We start from the raw sequence: 18,202 nt of genomic DNA on the forward strand, positions 1-18,202 counted from the left end.
CAGAAAGGCTCCATTCACTAGGAACACGAGGCTGACTTTGGAGGGCTCCCTTGGCACCATGCTGATGCAGGGCTGGGGGCAGCCTGGGTCTGGACTTGCTCCTGGGTTTGCTAGCTTCAATCACACTTGACAGCAAAAGTCTCTCCAGCGAGAAATGAACCATGACAATTGCTAGAAAAACAGCAGGTGTACTAACAAAATCACAGGAGTTTTGACAAAATTGGCTCTATAATGGAGCATGGGATTTGGTGCTAATAAGCAGCTCAGTGATACGTGCAACATGATGAGAGGAGCTCCTTCACATGATGAGAGGAGCTCCTTCACAGCACATCCTGGCCTGTATAAAGCAATAGAATAGCAGTAATTAGGCCTAAAACTCGGTAACATTTAGGTTAAAACTGGTGACAAAGTTGGATATTTACAACAAATAGAGGAGGAATTCTGTTAGTATGATTCAATTTTTTTATCATCAGTATAAAGGTAAAAATACTGTCCTGTCAAGACCATCTTTATGCACATCCATATCCACCCTCCTGGTGAGACAAGGTTTTCATTTCACCTTATTTGAGCTGTCCAGATATGAGGGATCTCATCTTGCTTAGATGTTTTCCCAGCAGATGGCAAGAGTGGTGAGGACACCTACGGTGGGTCATTCTTCCTAGCAAAAGATGGATAGGACCAAGAGCTATCTGGAGATGCCCAATTTTTTGCACAGGCTAGTGTGTAGGAACAAGAGTTTAGTCAGACTGAATGTCTAATTTCCAAATAGCTGAAGACACGCAAGAGAAATTTCATGCTGATCTAGATTGTTTCAGAGAACACCAAGCAACTTCAGCAGTTTAAAGGAAGTTTGGCTGGTGGATAAGAAGCTAATTTATGCCTTACTCTCATCCTTTCTGAGAATCTCAACTTTCCTTCTGAGCAAATATTCACATGTAAGTCTTATGTTTTGCTGGACAGAATCACAGAATGGTTTAGACTGGAAGGGATCTTCAAAGACTATCTAGTTCAACATCTCAGCCATCGGCAGGGAGGCCTTCAACTCAACCAGGCTACTCAAAGCCCTACCCAGCCTGGCCTTGAACACTTCCAGGGATGGGTTATCCACAGCTTCCCTGGGCAACTTGTTCCAGTGCCTCATCACCCTCAAAGTAAAGAATTTCTTTTTAATGTTCAATCTAAATATTTGAGTTTAAAACTGGTGCATAGTCCAATCCTAGAGCAGGTAAGGGAACACTGAATTTGGCTTAATGTTTCCCTCACTTATCAGCACTTCCTCTAAACAAGGAAAAACTCCCCTTCCAAAAACACTCCCCTTGTTTTCAGTTTGATGACATAAGTTTATTAATCGTCATGCCCAGGTGTTTGCAGAACTCCTCATTACCTACAGTTAAAATCTGTAAGACTTGCATGAGAACGGTTTGTCATCTTCTGAAATACTTTTACAATAAACTGCTAGAGACAGTTTCAGTATTAACCTTTTTGCTTTGAAGTCTTTATTTGACTTTTGGAACAAATATTTCACAGGATTATTTGTAGCTAAGGAACACGATGAAGAACTTGAAATTTTTTTTTTTTTTTTTTGCAGTTAACTGCAATTTTTGTGTGCAGTTTTGGTCACTGCAATCTAAGAAAGATAGTTAAGCTGTTAGAGAGCGTCCAAAGGAGGTCAACGAAGATGGTGAAGGGCCTTGAGAGGAAGCCATATGAGGAGCAGCTGAGGGCACTTGGTCTGTTCAGCTGGAGAAGAGGAGACTGAGGGGAGACCTCGTTGCAGTCTGCAACTTCCTTTTGAAGGGAAGAGGAGGGGCAGGCACTGATCTCTTCTCTGTGGTGACCAGTGACAGAACTCGAGGGAAAGGTCTGCAGGCCTGTCAGGGGAGGTTTAAGTTGGATATTATAAAAAGGTTCTTCACCTAGAAGGTGGTTGGGCACTGGAACAGGCTCCCCAGGGAAGTGGTCACAGCACCAAGCCTGACAGAGTACAAGAAGCATTTGGACAATGCTCTCAGGCACATGGTGCCTTGGGGATGGTCCTGTGCAGGGCCAGGAGTTGGATTCGATGATCCTTGTGGGACCCTTCCAACTCAGCATATTCTGTTATTCTGCCCATAATTTGTTACAGCACATATGTTTTTATTCTGTATTGCACCTTTACTTCTAAAGTGTTACAGCTCTACCAGCTGGGAACTCTTATTGTGCAGTGCCATTTTTTCAGTAAACAGGCATTTCTGAAGTGGTTATTTCTGCATATGGCACTTCCAAATGTTTTGCTTTGCCTTAACTAGCCCACCTTTTTTGTCTCCCTGTGAATTCTGGAAGAAATACAGAAATTATAATCCATTTACCACAGTAGTGTTGGGACAGACTGGGACAGGGACATGGTGGATACAGGTTTCTTTATAACTGAAACTAAGTAGTTTCTCCATAACCTATAACAGTAGTTTTTCCATAACCTATTTGCTACTTCATTTAAAGAGACTGTGAAATAAGATCTCTAATAATGCAAAAATCCAAGAAAAAAAATTAAAAATCAAGCTTCTCCACACAAGATAGATGATTTGAATATCCCTGAAATGAGAAAATCAATTCAGTTTTAAGGGGAATCAAATCACAACAAAGACCTCTTTTAGAAGTCCCAGTTCAAACTGCAAAAACTCTAAGATAAACCATGATTCTCCTATTTTGAAGACTATGACTTTGACAACAGAAAGGATTATGCAACTTGCTCAAGATCCTTTTGAAGACCCTAGTGGAGACCTGCTGATTCCCTGTAAGTGCCCTTAAGACTCAATACTGTCCTCTTTTCCAAAATGATTGCCAAGGCCTTTGAGCAATTCAGCAAGACACTAGACCAAGTAACAAAAGATAAAAGGGGGCAGGAGGGAACACGACTCTAGCGTAGATGGGATATTTAACAGTGTTCTGGATGAACAGGAAGGGAACCGTAAGCACATCTTCATTCACTGATGCCCCAGAAGCCCTGACTTGGGGGTGATATAGCTTGTCTTGGGAGTGCTGATTTTCTCATACAGGTGATGTTTCTGTCTTGGTGCAGGGAGAGTTCATGTGCTTGTGAAGTGACATTGGTCTGTCATGATACAGCAAAGTGTCCATCAAAAAAGAAATCAAGGGTTGGATGTAAATCAAAACCATCACAGAGCCCTGTTTTCTCCAGTTTTCTCCCAGGGCTCATTTCAAGGCCCAGTTAAAAAGCACTAAGAGTTCATTTTTCTGACATTAGAGAACACAACTACATTTGTCTTTTTCCTTATTTTTTAATTTATCTTAAAATTGGTCTTAACCAAAGAGGCCTTCTAATTATCAGATTTTGCATATTTTTCTCCAACTGTCTCTTCCCTAACTGATCTCTACAGTACTAACTAAAAAGCCACTGTTTTTTTAATCTTGCAAATACAATGTTTTGTTCACAGAGGCTGGTAAGAAACACACTGTTTCTGAAAACATGCAAGCAGAAAATAACTCAAGAATGCTGATGTAAAAAATAACTTGTTTTGGCAAGTGTAAGTATTTTGTGTGTTTCTGCAAGGTGTTGGTAGGAAAGCTAACCTCTACTTCATCCTAAATATTGTAGAAGAATAAATAAAATACAAAACCCCCAAATACCAGTGCTTGCCAAGTGGGGAGAAAAAAACCAAAACACAGCAGTAGAAGAAAAATATTTACTTCCCAGCATCTGAAATTGTTATGGGTATTAGAGAGCTTTAAGGAAAATGCCTTTCAAAAAACACTGAAGTGTTATTTTAATAACTTGAAACAGGAGACAGAGTCAGTGCTATTGATGTGTGAAGTCTGGCTCTGGTCTTCCTTCTCCTAGCAGGCTGAATTAAGGACTGCTTGTACCACCCTTGCAGACTGATCTCTTTGTCAACCATCAGCCCTCTCAGTGCCAACAGAGTTCAAAGCACAACTTCAGAAGTAAAGCACTCTCCTGGAAATGTAAAACCAGGACCAAAAGTTTGAGTGGCCAAAGCATAATCCCAGGACACGATGAAAATATTGGATTTCCAATTTCTTGGCTGTTGTGTACTGCCTATTCCCAGGACCATAAAAAACCTGGCTTTTTTTCAGCCATCAGTTCCTGGACTCTTTGAAGGCCCCCAGAAAAACACCTGCCTTTGCTATTTTGTAATGGCTCCCCACTCAGTGGCTGTTTGCTGTCTATTGCTCAGAGGTTTCTTAATAGACAGCACAGCTCTGCAGAACAGACAGCTGTCCCAGCTTACAAACTGCTAAGGCAGCAAAACTGCCACCCTGGCCCTTTTCTCCTATAACTCCCCAGTTGCAAAGCATCCACCTGATGTTTACAAAATGCTCCCTGCTTCTTTACAAAGAAACAGCTATGACTCCACGCATATCCATTTTAAGACTTACTAAACTCTCAATCATATTTTTAACTTTCTCAGTCCAAGGACTGATCATTCAATGGTGCTGGCTACAGCTGTAAATATTGTAACCTCAGTATTCTTGACTGGAATGTGTATGTCAACCAGGCTCACAGAATCTTCTGAGGTGGAAAATAATCTTGACATTCAAGTTGGAGACTCTTGAACCAATTGCTGCACAGTCAGCTTTCCTCTTAAAGCAGTGTGACTGTAACAAAATGTTACATGCTTCACACAGGCTACCTAAACAGCCTTACTGAACAGCTCAGAGACATGACCCTGAGTAATTCTCCGCTGGGCTGTGCCCACACCAACACAGCAGCCCGCGGCAGTGCCCATACAGACCTCCTTGCAGGGTGAAATAAATGTGCCTTTGAGTTCCCCACACAAATCGCCAAGGACTGCCCTTACAACAGAGAGAGATGCAGACAGACGTCAAGTATGAAAGCTAGTGATGTTTAAGGCAATGGGAGGTGATCCCAAAAATCATAAAGAGGGCATTATATTGACCGAAGGAAGGTCTGACTTGCAAAAAGCGTCTTTTTGAAAGCCAAGTGAAAACTCATGGTTCAAAGAGTTCTCCTGTAGACTTCTTTCAGGGTAAACATTACTCTGGAACATGAACTGCCTACACTGCTGTGGGACAAATAGGCTACTTTTTTGAAGCTTCATAAAACTCCTAAAAATACTGTGCTCTCTTCCTAAATATTTGAAGGCAGCTTTTTCACTTAATTTAAATTCTCAGCAAAAATGGACTCGGCAGAAATATGGCAGAAGGATAGCAACTTGCAGTATCACTTATTTACTTCTGCTTCACTTGAATATCTTAAGCCTATATCCAACTTGCTTCCTTTGCTTTTCAACCCTACATCACGAGCCTCCTAATAATTTGACCTGTGGTGATATGGTAGATCACACCTATTATCCACACGTGTCTGAAAAAAACAAAGGAGTGTTTTGATTTTCTTACAATATACTTTCTGATCCAAAGTTATTAAGGAAACAATGCTGCATTAACTGCCAGTAGTGAGAAGGATGGCTTACTGTGCATTTCAATTAAGCTTAAATAACCCCACAAAATTAAGCACAGTTATGCAATTTGTAAATGCATTTACTGAACATTCTTACTGTCTTTTTTCAGTCTAAGAACAATAAATTAGAGCAGGGTGCAGGGTCCCGTACTCCCATCAGCTGTGCCCCATCCACACACAGAAAACAGTCATGTGAACACAAGCACCTCTGCATGGTGCTCCGAAGGTGTTTAGATACACCAGCTGGGACAGCCACGTTTCGTGCCAAACGTGTGCTGTATAAACACACCTTTTACAGCTGGGAGTTTTAAGGACTGGCATCCATGTAACCAACTGCATAGGAAGTCACAAGGAAAAAAAAAATATCTTTTTCTGAGCTTTATCTCTTATTTGATTTAGACTTGGGCAAAAAGATGAAAAGACTAAGCTTTCTAGACACCTGGTGCATTTTGCATATCACCTTAGAGCTCTTACTAAATATGTACAGGTGTGTGGCACTACAATAAAAGTTAGAGCAAACATTGACTGGAGACCCTTCTTTCACAGATGATATTTTCATATTGTATATGATCTTGGTGGAATAACCTGCTGTGGAATCTAACTGGAACTAATGAGTTACAAAAGCAGATCAGAAAGGAGCTAGACATCAATGAGGATGCATCCCACAGAAGTCTTGGACATCTGGATATATATTCAGTAACTGGAAAAGTAAGAACTCTGCCCCCCAAAAAATCAGCAATCATATTTGCACCTAGTTTGAATAATGCTCAACTAGCAGGGGCAATGCGTCATTGGTCTTAACCACTCCTCTCCATAGATTTGACTGCATTCCTAAACTTTCTGACAGTGGTGAAAAGTACATTTTGTAGTTTTCTTGCTTAAAACTTTTTGATAGTGTGCAGCACCATCAACTCAGTCATGCTTTCTGTAAATGTAGATACTGGTTAAAACCAAAACAAACGAATAAACAAAACCTCAAGCCCAAAAACCTTTCTAGAAGTTGCCAGATAGGACAGCTGAAGGGAATGTTATTATGACTAACAGGCTGGATTCTATGCACAAAACAGCTATTTCTAGTGATAAAGCATAAAGGTTAAACAACTGAGGACAAGACTGCCAGATGTAAAATGGAAAGTTTCCAATTTAGGAGCAGCAGAGGAAGAATATGAATTAATATAGGAGGACCAAATTAGCATTATAAAAATCCTCCATGCCAAACCAAATGCCATTGCAAATAAACTCAGGAACTCTCCTCCTCCTCTTCTGCTCCCTGCATTCCAAGGAGGATTGAATTTAGAATAACCATGGGGAATTTTAGAGAAATCTTAAATGCAGAGCAAAGGCTTTGAAAGGTAGACTGTTCTTCAAATACACTACTACTGTCTTTATCACCATAGATTCTTCTTCAGTACTTCTGTTTTAAAAGAAATATATGTTTTGGACTTAAGTTTTCTCAAAACTTTTATCTTTAGTGAAATTGGTAAAGATCAGACAATTCTTTCACAGTTTTGAAATGGGGATATTAACTACCTTTTTGTTAACTGGAAGAAAAAACAAACACCCACCCCTCCACCAAAAACTCAAACAAAAAAACCCAAAAACAAACAAATAAGAAAACCCCCAACCAAAATAAAAAACACATTAAAAATGAAAGACTTGGCAAATACACAAAATAAGCTCAAATAAGCTGGAAGGATTTCCCCCTGCTCCCCCAAACCACTCAGTGCTCTCCACTGATCTTGGCACAAGTGTACATGACTCAGTCAGACTGGACATATACTTTTAGCTAACAGACAATCTCACCTCAAGAATATGACAAATTCCTTTAGGAAATACCTTTGTCAGGTCAGAAAGAACCTAATTAACACCTGAGAGGGCTTCTTGCCAGGGAGCTGCAATCAGCAGCTCACTACTGTTTACAGGGAAGACAACTAATGGCATATGCAGGAGGGTCAAGATGCAAATCAGTGGCTCTACCAGGAGAAAGGTATCGCAGTCCAAGCTCCTCTGATAAAACAGGAACCTATGATAGTGAAAGAAGGAATATCAAGATGCTCTCAAACATGCAGATAAAATCAATACAGACCTTTATTCTGATAAACAGCTTTAGGTTCACAGCTCTGCAGGTATACAGCAGAATGAAGTATAGCAAGGAGAAGCTGACAATTAGAACATGGTAATCCTAAAAAGGGAGAAAAAGAAAATATAGAAAGCATCTGAACCTACTAATGTAAGCATAGACCCATACAAAAATAATGCACTACAACTAAAAGACTAGACTTAGGTGAATTATATTTGACTTCTTATAATCTATTTTTGCCCAAAACAGATTACACTTTTCTAATGTACTTACTGAACTTCCTGAACCTCTAAGGGTTTGTTTGCTAAGTTTGCCTGCTAAATTTGTTCACTGCTATGTCTTCTGAGGCATCTTACTCCATGTTTAGATTTTGAGAACATGCTTACAGATGTATTTAGGTGACTGCTGTTTAGCCCTTCCTGTGTTGGCCTCAGTATTTTGGGAGATTTCACAACAAATTTCCCAATGACTTGTTAGTGAACACACAAAATCAGCTAACATAGACAAAATAGGCATATTCAGATTGCTACTGGAAAGCAGAAAGGTGAACAGACAAGGGGCAAGCAAACAGAGATATGGCTGTGCAACCCAGAAAAAGCCCAGGAAGCATAAGAGAATACACAAAGGCAAAAGACCTGTGTTTAAAAATGCTGTCACTTCACAGTGGACTTTCTATCCAAAATGTCCAAACTAAAACCTCCATCAAAAGTACAGAAATACCACATATTCTTCAATAATGTTGACATCCTCAGTGTTGATGTATCAGCACAGATATGTAAGAACTGGAGTGCAGTTGTCAGTAAAACATTTAAACTCTTCCTTGAAGTAGGTCAGCATTTCCAGGCAACTAGAACATAAAAACAAAACAAGTGACCTCCGTGCCTGTCATAACAAATATCCAGCAGAGTCTGGGTTTATGAAATAACTGGGCACGATGCAAATGTTGGCCACAGCACCGAAGAGAGTAGTCTACTTGTCACTCTAGAGAAATTGTGGCCAGACAAGAATAAAATTATAACAAAATAGCAGAGGAGATGGAAGATGTTTCCCACCCTTGAGAACACACGCCTTGCCAGTTCAAGACCGTTCTTTAACCAGCATGGCCTGAAGGATGTGGGTTGACCACGGCAGAGACGTTCACCCACAACAGTTCTGAAACAGAGTAAAACATTGCTCCTATTGGAGCAAATAACCAGATGGTAGTTTGCCAGCTCAAAAGGGCTGGATATCCCCAGCAGCTCACAGGACAGAACACTCTATTAGCTGGGTGGCTAGCAGATTTCTGTGGACACGCTGTGTAGCTATAACCTAGAAAGAGTAAAAAAGACAAAGATGTTCCTCTCAGCTCATACCTTACAGGCACTGTAAACTTTAAGTTTGAACCCTTCTCATTCTCACTTCCTGGACACACAGAAAAGACTAAACCACTTCATTCAGGAATGTATAGGTGATCTTCTCAAAACTAAATCTGAGATTTGCTTTATCTAATCCTTCAAAATCAAAGATACATTTGTAAATGTACATCTCCTCAGCTGACCTCCATATTAGGGCTACTCAAGCTTCTCCTCTGCACTTCCCCTCCCCTGCACACCACTACTAGCACCCACATAGGAAAAGCTGTTAGCTAGCATCTTTCACACTTACGCATTGTGGCTGCGTGCTGGGTGTGAGTCAACCTTTGTCCTTGATATGCATCAGAGGAAGTTGCTGCCCGTAACTACACAAATTTACCCATAAGAGGCTTCTAGCATCAAGGTGGCTCCTCACTTTATGTTTATGCCATTCACTGCAATGAACTCTCCCTGGCCCACGCCATGGAGACTGCCACTGTCCTGCTTCCACGTTGCAGCAGGGTGCAAATCACGTTTTTGCTGTGGATCTCTTCTGGGTAAAAACATGACTGGCCGCTAACACAGCTGCATTAGTGACAACGCCCAGGTGAAAACATTAAGACTGAAGGTAAGCCATGGAAACTGGTTCACATCCCCAACTATACGAAGTGAAACAAATTGTTCTGCTTTTCATGTACTTAATTGTTTTCAATATACGTGATTGTTAAAACCAAGCCTACATAGCATAAATCTGGCAAACTGAGCATACTCCTGGAGCTTGCCAGCTGCATTGACTGTGCTGTGTATATACACCAAAGCTCCACATACCCAAAAGGCCTGGTATTGTAAAGAAAGCTGCTCTTACTCAGAGCAACCACCCTGCAAATTGGGCGTATGGAGGATTATATGACAAGGGGAGATTTGGCATGCAGACTTCTCTTGCTGTGTCAAGGTAAGCAACCTGCCCATCCAGGAATGAGAAGGGTCTGTAAACCTGGAAGAGGGTCTGCAAAACTCCTACCCAGTGGCAGGTACCCTTCATATTTCTCTAGTAAGTACTTCTAGAGGACTGGTCTGCAAGTGGGAGGAATGTCCTGGCTAAGTTATGCCATGCTAGCTAGTAAGCAGTTCCATAAACATTGATTTTTCCATAGTTGTCATGGGTTTCAATTCTGGTTTTCAGTTCTGGTGACTCAATGACACTTGAAAGGTAGAATCTGGAATCACAGTATCAGGCAGAGTTGAACAATACATGCAATTCTCTTCTCTTGTATAGTTTCTTTGGAAATGCCCTCTGACAGAATCAAGTAGAGCTGTTATTCTTTTGGCCATCTCAGGCAATAATCACTGTCTCAGGATAATAAAGACAAGTGACAGCAAGTAGATCTGCAGACAAGGTGGCCACCTATAATTCTGGGCTGTGGTCTGCAATCATGGTGTCTCTCTGGAGCAGGAGGTGTAACTGCAAAAATTAATTTGGGGACATCACTGGTCTTTCAGTGGAGATTAATAGCATCTTCTTTGGCAGTTAGCCAGAGGCATGTGAAACAGCCTACAACGGCTCTCATGACATCCTATACAAATGAAAGAGCTTAGTAAAAATAGGAAAGCACTTTTCTTTTCCAGTAGAGAAGCTCAGGCACTTAGAAAATTTGCCCTACACCGAATAGCAAATAAACTGCATACATATAGTCGGACAGAGAGATGGGTTCTCCTGTGCATTGCAGCTGGCTACATCTCAGAAGATTAGCACAGACACCCCTTGCTACTTGGATAAACTGCACTGCAGAATAAAATTGCTCCCCATCAATCTAATGGAGAAGCCTCTACTACATCTTCCACTGAGTTTACTCATTGTCAGCCCAACTTGAACTGAAGCAAAGGACAAAGACACAGTAAGAGGGACAGGGCACCATTTCTCTGAAATTCAAGGAGGGAACACTGACTTCACCAACAGATTCAGACTGCTACTTTCTGCTTTTAGCTTTCTGTGCCCCAAACTCACTCACAGAGGAAACTGAGTAATCTCAGGTAGTTTCCTTTTGAATCACATCAAGTGACATTTGTGTTCCGGGAGGGATGAGACAAGCTTATTTCTTTCAGGGAGAAATGTCTTATCTGCCAGCACATTTCGGGACAAGAAGATACTCCAGACTATTCAGGTAGTACTTCTCAGAGACTAGTGTTGTCAGCAAAATAAGGCACATAAGAAGTGAAGTGGTTGCAGGGCAAGTCAACATCTGGCTATTTTAGAGGCCATGTGTGGGATCTGCTGTGCCTTTGCAAGGATTTGGTAACACTGCTGTACCTTTTTCTCCACTGGCGGGTAGACTAGAGGGGAGGAAGAAGTGAGAGTATTTTGGAAATTATAGAAAACATGTTGACTACGTAAAACTCTCTTCTCCTCTTCAGTTTTGCAGAAATAAATTAACTTTTAATGTAAACCAGTCTGCTTTCATAGCTGCCTGAATGCCCTATTAAACATTTTCCACACCTCAGGGGAGTCAAATATCCTGTCGTAAATGGCAATTTGTCCTGGATTTTCTAAGTCACAGGTTGACACAAGAAGCACTTATCACTCTCTGATCGGTATGCAGAGGCCATTACACTCCTTAGCAATACTCTTCGATAGACACAGCAAGAGTTAGAGAGAAGATTTAAAAAGCAAAGCTCTTTGGTTTTGCTCCTACAAAAACGTTAGCGGAGTTTATTTCACCAACACAGCACGGAGTCAGTAATAAAATGTACTTCCCTGAAGGACAAGTGCCATTATTTGTTGTGATTGTAGTTATCACTATTTATCTTCTATTTACATACCATGTAAATGTATACCATACTTTGTAACAGCACAATGAAAACAAAGTCCCTGCTTAGAAGAGTTTTAACACTTCTGCCCCAGTGACAAATTTAGTTCTATAAAATATTTACGAGCAGCAGCAGTGTGAAACCTGGAATTACTTGGAGCAAACCTTTACATGTGTGATCCACAACTGCAACCAGAGTCAACGAGCACTGGAGGACAGTAACTGCAATGAAAAAATCACCGTCTCATCCTCCAAGTCCAAGATAACAATGCAAAAAAGTAACTAGTCAAACAAGATTTCACCGTTAAGACTGCAAATTTGTAATCTCGAGTCTTCAACCTCCATCCCTGGCTGGTGGAAGTGAGGAAGAGGAACAAAGAGAGGGGACTAAAATCATCACAGGTTTGCAAAACCAATTTTCTGCAGGCTGGGCTCTAATGCCTTTTTAACTTCCCTCCTTTTAAATCAACTAAGGGTTTTGGCTGTAATCCAGCATTCCTAGCATAAGCACCTGTACAGAATCGAAATTCTAGGTGACCTGTAAAACTGTCCTCCTCAAGTAAGTGCCTCATTTCCTCTGTATTGCCAAATGAGAGACGTGCCCTTAAAGGCCTCCAGAGAGAGGCCCTATTAACTCCTTTTGGCTAAGAAATCTTCCCTCTTTGCCTGTCAAGACCCTGACTGCTCTAACAGTCAGACCTGCAAAGTCCATCACAGAGCAACACAAGTCTGCAGTTCTTCTGCATGTTTCATTCCTTGACAATATGCTGCCAATTCAAATTCAACAGCTTATTTCAATTTATTCAAAGAATCAGGTCTCTTCCCTTTCTACCATTTGACCCTAGAAAGCAATAATCTGCAAGACTCTCCACAATATCCAGAATTTCTAAAGGAAAGCTGTCTTCTTGCTCTAAAAAGAAGCTGCATCTCTCTTCAACTTTCTACTTTAGGTTGCTGTTATGGGTCTGGCTGAGCTGGAGTTCATTTCCCCACAGTAGCTCTCACAGTGCTGTACTTTGCATTGGTAGCTAGAAGGGTGTTGATAACACACCGGTGTTTTGGCTACTGCTGAGCACAGCATCAGAGCTGTAACATTCCTTTCTCAATTGAGGGCAAGATCCTGGGAGGGGGCACAGCCAGGCCAGCTGACCCAAACTGACCAAAGGGATATTCCATAGCATATGACGTCAGCTCAGATATAAAACCTAAGGCAAGGAGCAGGAAGGCAGGCATTCATTGTCTCCAAGGGCTGCCTGCTGAAGCCCTGCTTCTCAGAGGTGGCTGACCATCGCTGCTCATGGGAAGTAAAGAATAAACTTCTGCGCATGCAAACTTCTGCTTTGCTTTTGCTTTAAATAAACTGCCTTATCCCAACCCAAGAGTTGTTTTTCCACCTTACTCTCTCCCCTATCTGGCTGGGAAGGGGAGTGATAGAGCAGCTGGGTGGGCACCTGGCATCCAGCCAAGGTCAACCCACCACAGTTGCATCACCCTTTGCTGTTCTGTTGTCTCATAAGTGTTGCTAACTATGAGCCATGGAGGCATTGACTCAGCAACGGCTGTATGAGAATGGGTCATCTAAGTCCACGCCACCGGGCAGGCAGGAGGAAGAAGGCCTAGTCTGTGCAGCAGCAGGAGAACAGCATTTTCCCCCAGATCAGTTTCTGTGCCAGAGGACCCCGCAGTAGACTCTGCTTGTGTGCTGTTGAACCTCCTCTTGATGAGCTGCCCTGAGCAGCAGTGGGCTCTGCCTACCACTGCATTCTCTGTCCTGTAGATCTTGCATCATTAATTGCTGCTTGTATCTAATAGGGGACAGGTACTTCAAAAGCCAAGAAAGATATATGGATTATATATAAAAAGTATAAATGACAGAACACACAGTATCCAACTTGAATCTTTCCTTGGTCACTAAACAGTACGCAAGATGAGAGAGAGGGCTTTTCTCTGCTACTGTGAAGCAAAAGTCCCTGTCTCCATTTCCTGACTATTATAATTCAGTGTTATTTTGCTGTAGTCTGTGTTTGAAGTGTCTCTCTTGAAGCTGTGTGGGAGGCTTGCAGGAGAGGGGGCCCACCACAGCAGAGTCCTGGCACTCAGATACACCCTGTATCACAGAAGGTCTCTTCACAAGCTAGGAAGTGCTGACCAGCAAGAGCAGAGTCACTGTCCCCTGATAGCCGCAGAGCAACATGTTCATTAACCTGCCCTACCTACAGCAGCATCTCTGTCGAGGACAATATTTGCATCAAAGTCTGCCTTTACCGAAAGGAAGTGGTAAAGTAGGGGGAGGGAGAGACCGAGAGAGTGTGGCTTGCTCAAAAGGTAGTAAAACTGATAAAGGATCAGCATTGAACGATGTGAGGAAAAAGCTGTCATTTATTACTTCCTTACCCAATGTACTTCAACAACTTTCCAGAAACAAAGAGACTAAGGAAACAAAGTAAAAGTCACGATCAATTCCTTGTGTTTCTCCTGGCATGACACCTTTCTGAGAAAACAACATTTCTGAACTCACGCCCAGTAACTTCAATGACCTTGATAGAAATCTCTCACTCTTGGTACCCTGTCACTCTAGTTAGCAAGAATCTTAGCTTTTATCTGCAAAAGTAGCAAGTTTCTAATGCCATCTTGCTCACTGGGGTTGAAGGGTGTTCAAACAGGTGACCTGTTGAAGCTTTAAAAAAAGTTAAAAAAAAGAAGAAAAAGTGGGCAGATTAAAAATACATAAGCAAATTTATTTAAACCACATATTTTGACTGTATTTTTTAGTTGTGGTAGGGAAGCTTTTCTTTGGGACTACTGGAAGCTGAAAACAGGTGAGCTGCTGCTGGCGACCAGGCTTCTGCAGTGGGCTGTAACTGTTCAGCTCTGCTTCCAGCCAGAAAGCCATGCCTGAATAGGTGATAGAGCTCTTAAACTTCCAGGTTCGCTGTCCCACAGGGGTTTGGTCGATATGCGCCTTTGATGCAAATACAAAGGAAAACCACGCCCAAATTAATCTGTGTTAAGTGTCGCTCAGCAGCAATCTAAACTATGCAGTAAAAGGAACAATTCTGACTTTTACTCTGCAACACCACAAGCGTTACAAAGGGCAGTGCACTTAGCTGGGATTCCTAAGAGACCACGAGTGATATTAACAACCCAGGTACACCTTTTCTCATAGTCATGTCTACTTTTTTTTCTGGCATATAGAGAACTGCTGGGGGAAAAACATTCCAGAATTAACATCCCAATTCTGGTATTCATTAATACTTTGAACATCTTCTGCAGCAGGTACTTATTTCTTTTCAACCAAGAAGACACAAGAGCTTATTTCTAAACTGATTTTGTTTGGAAAAGGCTCGAGCATCTTCATTAGCACTATTTTACTTTCTGCGTGAAGACCCTTCCAAGACCTCCTGCCACCCATCTCCCTCAGCACCAGAGGAGGTCAGAGTTAAAGACAACTACAGGCAAGAAAGACACTAGACATAAGCAGAGGTTAGGAATGCCTATGTGAGCAATTTGACTAGGTTGCTTTCAGTTTAGTACAGAAATAAGTCCATTTTACTTGTGTTTTCATGCATGCATATCTACTGGTGAAGGAATATCCCCGGGTGAGATTTCTTACGTGATATTAGTTTGTGAAATAACAAGCTGAGTCTGCTGATCTTAAAAAATGCAGTCTATTCTGAGTTCTTTTTCAGTTTGTTTTTTTTTTTTTTCACAGAAAACCCAGCCTATTCCGAGTTCTTTTTCAGTGTATTTTTTCACATGCCTTTCTTGCAATAGGAAAGTTGCTCTCTGTCTCAGTGCTTACGTCAGTCCACAGGACCCCTCCCAGCTAGACTGTGGAATTAAGAGTGTAAGCTTCTTGGCACGTGTTTCGTTTCTGCTCAACTTAGAAGCATCAGAGAAAGAATTAAAATCTGCTTTCTTGGAAAATATATTCTTCTCTCATTCCCCAGTAGCCTTAGTCTACTAGGAGATGACAGTCTGGCATTCAGAGAAAAGCAAAACACAAATTCTGTAAAGCTGGATTCTGAGCACAAAAACATTGATGCAAAAGTCCTTTCAGTTTGACTTACAAATACCAAGGCAGTGCTCTAAATATACTGCCGAGATCATTAAAAAAAAATAATAATTCTGAAGGACATAAATGACCTAATGCTCCATCACAAGCACTGGGAAATAGCAAAGTCACGGGGAATGATGACACTTGCGACGATAAATGAAAGTGAATGTTCAATGGAAAGACTGGTTCATTCTTTAGAAAAACAAACAAAGTTTAGGCTTGCTAATTCACATGTCATGAAACCCCACATACCTAACTGAAATTCAGGAGCCTCTGGCCTCTATCCGTCCCTCACTCGCTAAAGATTTAATAGCAGATTGAGTGAGTTCTCACTACTATAAGGAAATTACTGCCAGAAACTATATATGACTGTAGTTTACCACTCACATCGAGAAGTGTTTTCATAAAGGCTTGCAAATCAAACACTGCTGTGATGCTTACGTGCACTTTGCAATGCACTGTCCTTCCTTTAAAGTGTAAAACACAAATACAGAGCATATGTGTAGACCTATAAAAAAGATGTTTCTAACTCATAAATCAGTGATTTACTGTGGGACCCCACCAGCCAGAGAAGCTTCACTTTCACCCGTAGGAGTGTACGAACTCCCGCAGTTGTGAGTGAAGAGTTGGGAGACACCAGTTCCAGGGAAAACTGGAAGTTTCTTTGCACTTGAAGTGGAAATGCAAGCCCTCTACAACGGACCTGCTCAGTGCCCTGCTTCCACACCTCCACTCGCCTGAGTCCTCGTGCCCGGCAGGACCCCAGCGCTGGCTGCCACCACAGCACTGCCGTCCCCGGCACTCACCCTCCCTGCCTCACCTGCTGTACACCAGGCACTCCATGTGGTTGATCTCCTTGTCGGAGCGGTAGCGGCTGTAATCCTCCCAGAGGTCCTTGATGGCAGTGACCGCCAAGATGAAGAGCACGGGGGCCAAGGCCAGCTCCGGCTGGAAGGCATTGACGGCTGGCACGAAGTTGAGGAGGGCGATAAACACAAAGTAGACATTGGCCAGGCGGTGAAATTGCTCAAAGAGGTTCTTGGGCAAGAACGACAGTGCCGTGTACTTGGTGGTCTTGAGGCGGTTGCAGGCCAGGACCGTGTTCTTGGGCTTCTCCGTCTCAGCCTCAGGTAACAGCAGGCTGGAGCGCACCAGGCGCGTCTTACTCTCCTTCTTCCTCCGCCTCCTCTTCCTCTGCCTCTCCTTCCCCTCCGGCAGCACCTGGGGCGCTCCCTCTCCTCCTGCCGTGCCCTGGGACATCGCTGCCGCCCCGTTGTCCTCGCAGGGGCAGCGCGGGCAGCTCCCACAGCCAGGCACGGCCCTAAGTTATCATCCTCCGCCGCCCGCCACGGCTTTCCTTTCCTCTTCCCCTCCGGGCGCGGGCGGGGGGGGGGAGGAGGGCTCTCTCGAACCCGCTCCCAACCGCTCTGCCGGGACCTCTCTCGCTTTCTCCTCCTCCTCGTGGGCCGAGGATGGGACGTGGGCAGGCGGCGAGCCGAGCCCTCCTCCCGCGGGCCTCGCCCCGTCCCGGGCGCAGGGGATGCGGGGGATGCGGGGCCGCCGTGCCGTGGCCCCGGCGCGGCGCTGTCGGGGCGCGGGGCGCGGGCAGGGCCGGGGGGAGCGGCGGGGGCCGCCCGCGGGGAACGGGGAGCGGCGCTTCCGCGAACAGCCTGCCCCGAGCGCCGCGCCGGGGCACACACCCGGGGTGGGACACTTTCGTCGGCTGCTTTTGACTTTTTAGTTGCGTGTGGAGGGGCTTTGATTGAGGAAATTAAAAGTTTCTACTGGAGGTCGGCGCTCCGCACTGGCCTTCATCCCCTGTGCTCCAGCAGCAGCTGGTGGGAGTTCTTCCCGTCTGTGTCACGTCAAAACACTCCACTTTCTGACTGAAACCGTGTGCCGTGTTTGTACCCAACACTGTGCTTGGCCTGGAAGATGGAGTGCAACTTCTCCCGGCTGCTCACGTCATCTCCGTTGGTGGTGGGCATGGTGCCTGGGGCAACCCCAAAGGTGGGAACCGAAAATGAGGTTTCTGATGGACTGCATTAGGCACTGCCAGCCCCACACAGTCCAGGCAGTGGTGTGCTGTAACACGTGTTCGCCTCTACTGGAGTTTTCTATTCCCTTGTAGTAGGGTAGGTCTTTCCAGCAAAGGGTGGAAAATGCCAACCTCTCAGTCTGAGATTTGCGCTCCACACTTTCTGGAGAGATGCAGCTGCGGGTGATGACAGAAAGTGTGATGGATAGACAAGAAATACAGAAGAGGATAATCCAGATTGAAAGACTTAATCTACAGTCACAAGTAAATAAATACAGTAAATAAATGGAGGGGTTTGAAGAACAGATAATATGAAAATAATGAAATTATTTCTACCAGGTGTGACATAAGTCTTTCCAGCATCACTTTTGGTTGCGATTTAAGAGACCCTTTAGAGAAGAGATTCTTCAGACAGCATGAAAGGCTGCACCAGGTCACTCCAGGATGTGTCTAAA

At 43.3% G+C, this 18,202-nt stretch overlaps 1 protein-coding gene across 1 annotated transcript in view; it reads right to left on the reverse strand.

The window, feature by feature from the left end:
• Positions 1-17,165, reverse strand: part of ATP10A (ATPase phospholipid transporting 10A (putative)) — a 114,590-nt gene extending 97,425 nt beyond the window's left edge. Inside the window, exon 1 of the mRNA XM_027895806.1 lies at positions 16,530-17,165. Within this exon, the coding sequence (XP_027751607.1) occupies positions 16,530-16,969 (440 nt within the window). The 5' untranslated portion in view covers positions 16,970-17,165. The remainder of the gene's footprint in view (positions 1-16,529) is intronic.
• Positions 17,166-18,202: the final 1,037 nt, after the last annotated feature.

This window comes from Empidonax traillii, unplaced genomic scaffold, assembly GCF_003031625.1.
Source record: "Empidonax traillii isolate 1590-97213 ecotype Southwest subspecies unplaced genomic scaffold, ASM303162v1 scaffold469:size586335, whole genome shotgun sequence".
Taxonomy (NCBI): Eukaryota; Metazoa; Chordata; class Aves; order Passeriformes; family Tyrannidae; genus Empidonax; species Empidonax traillii.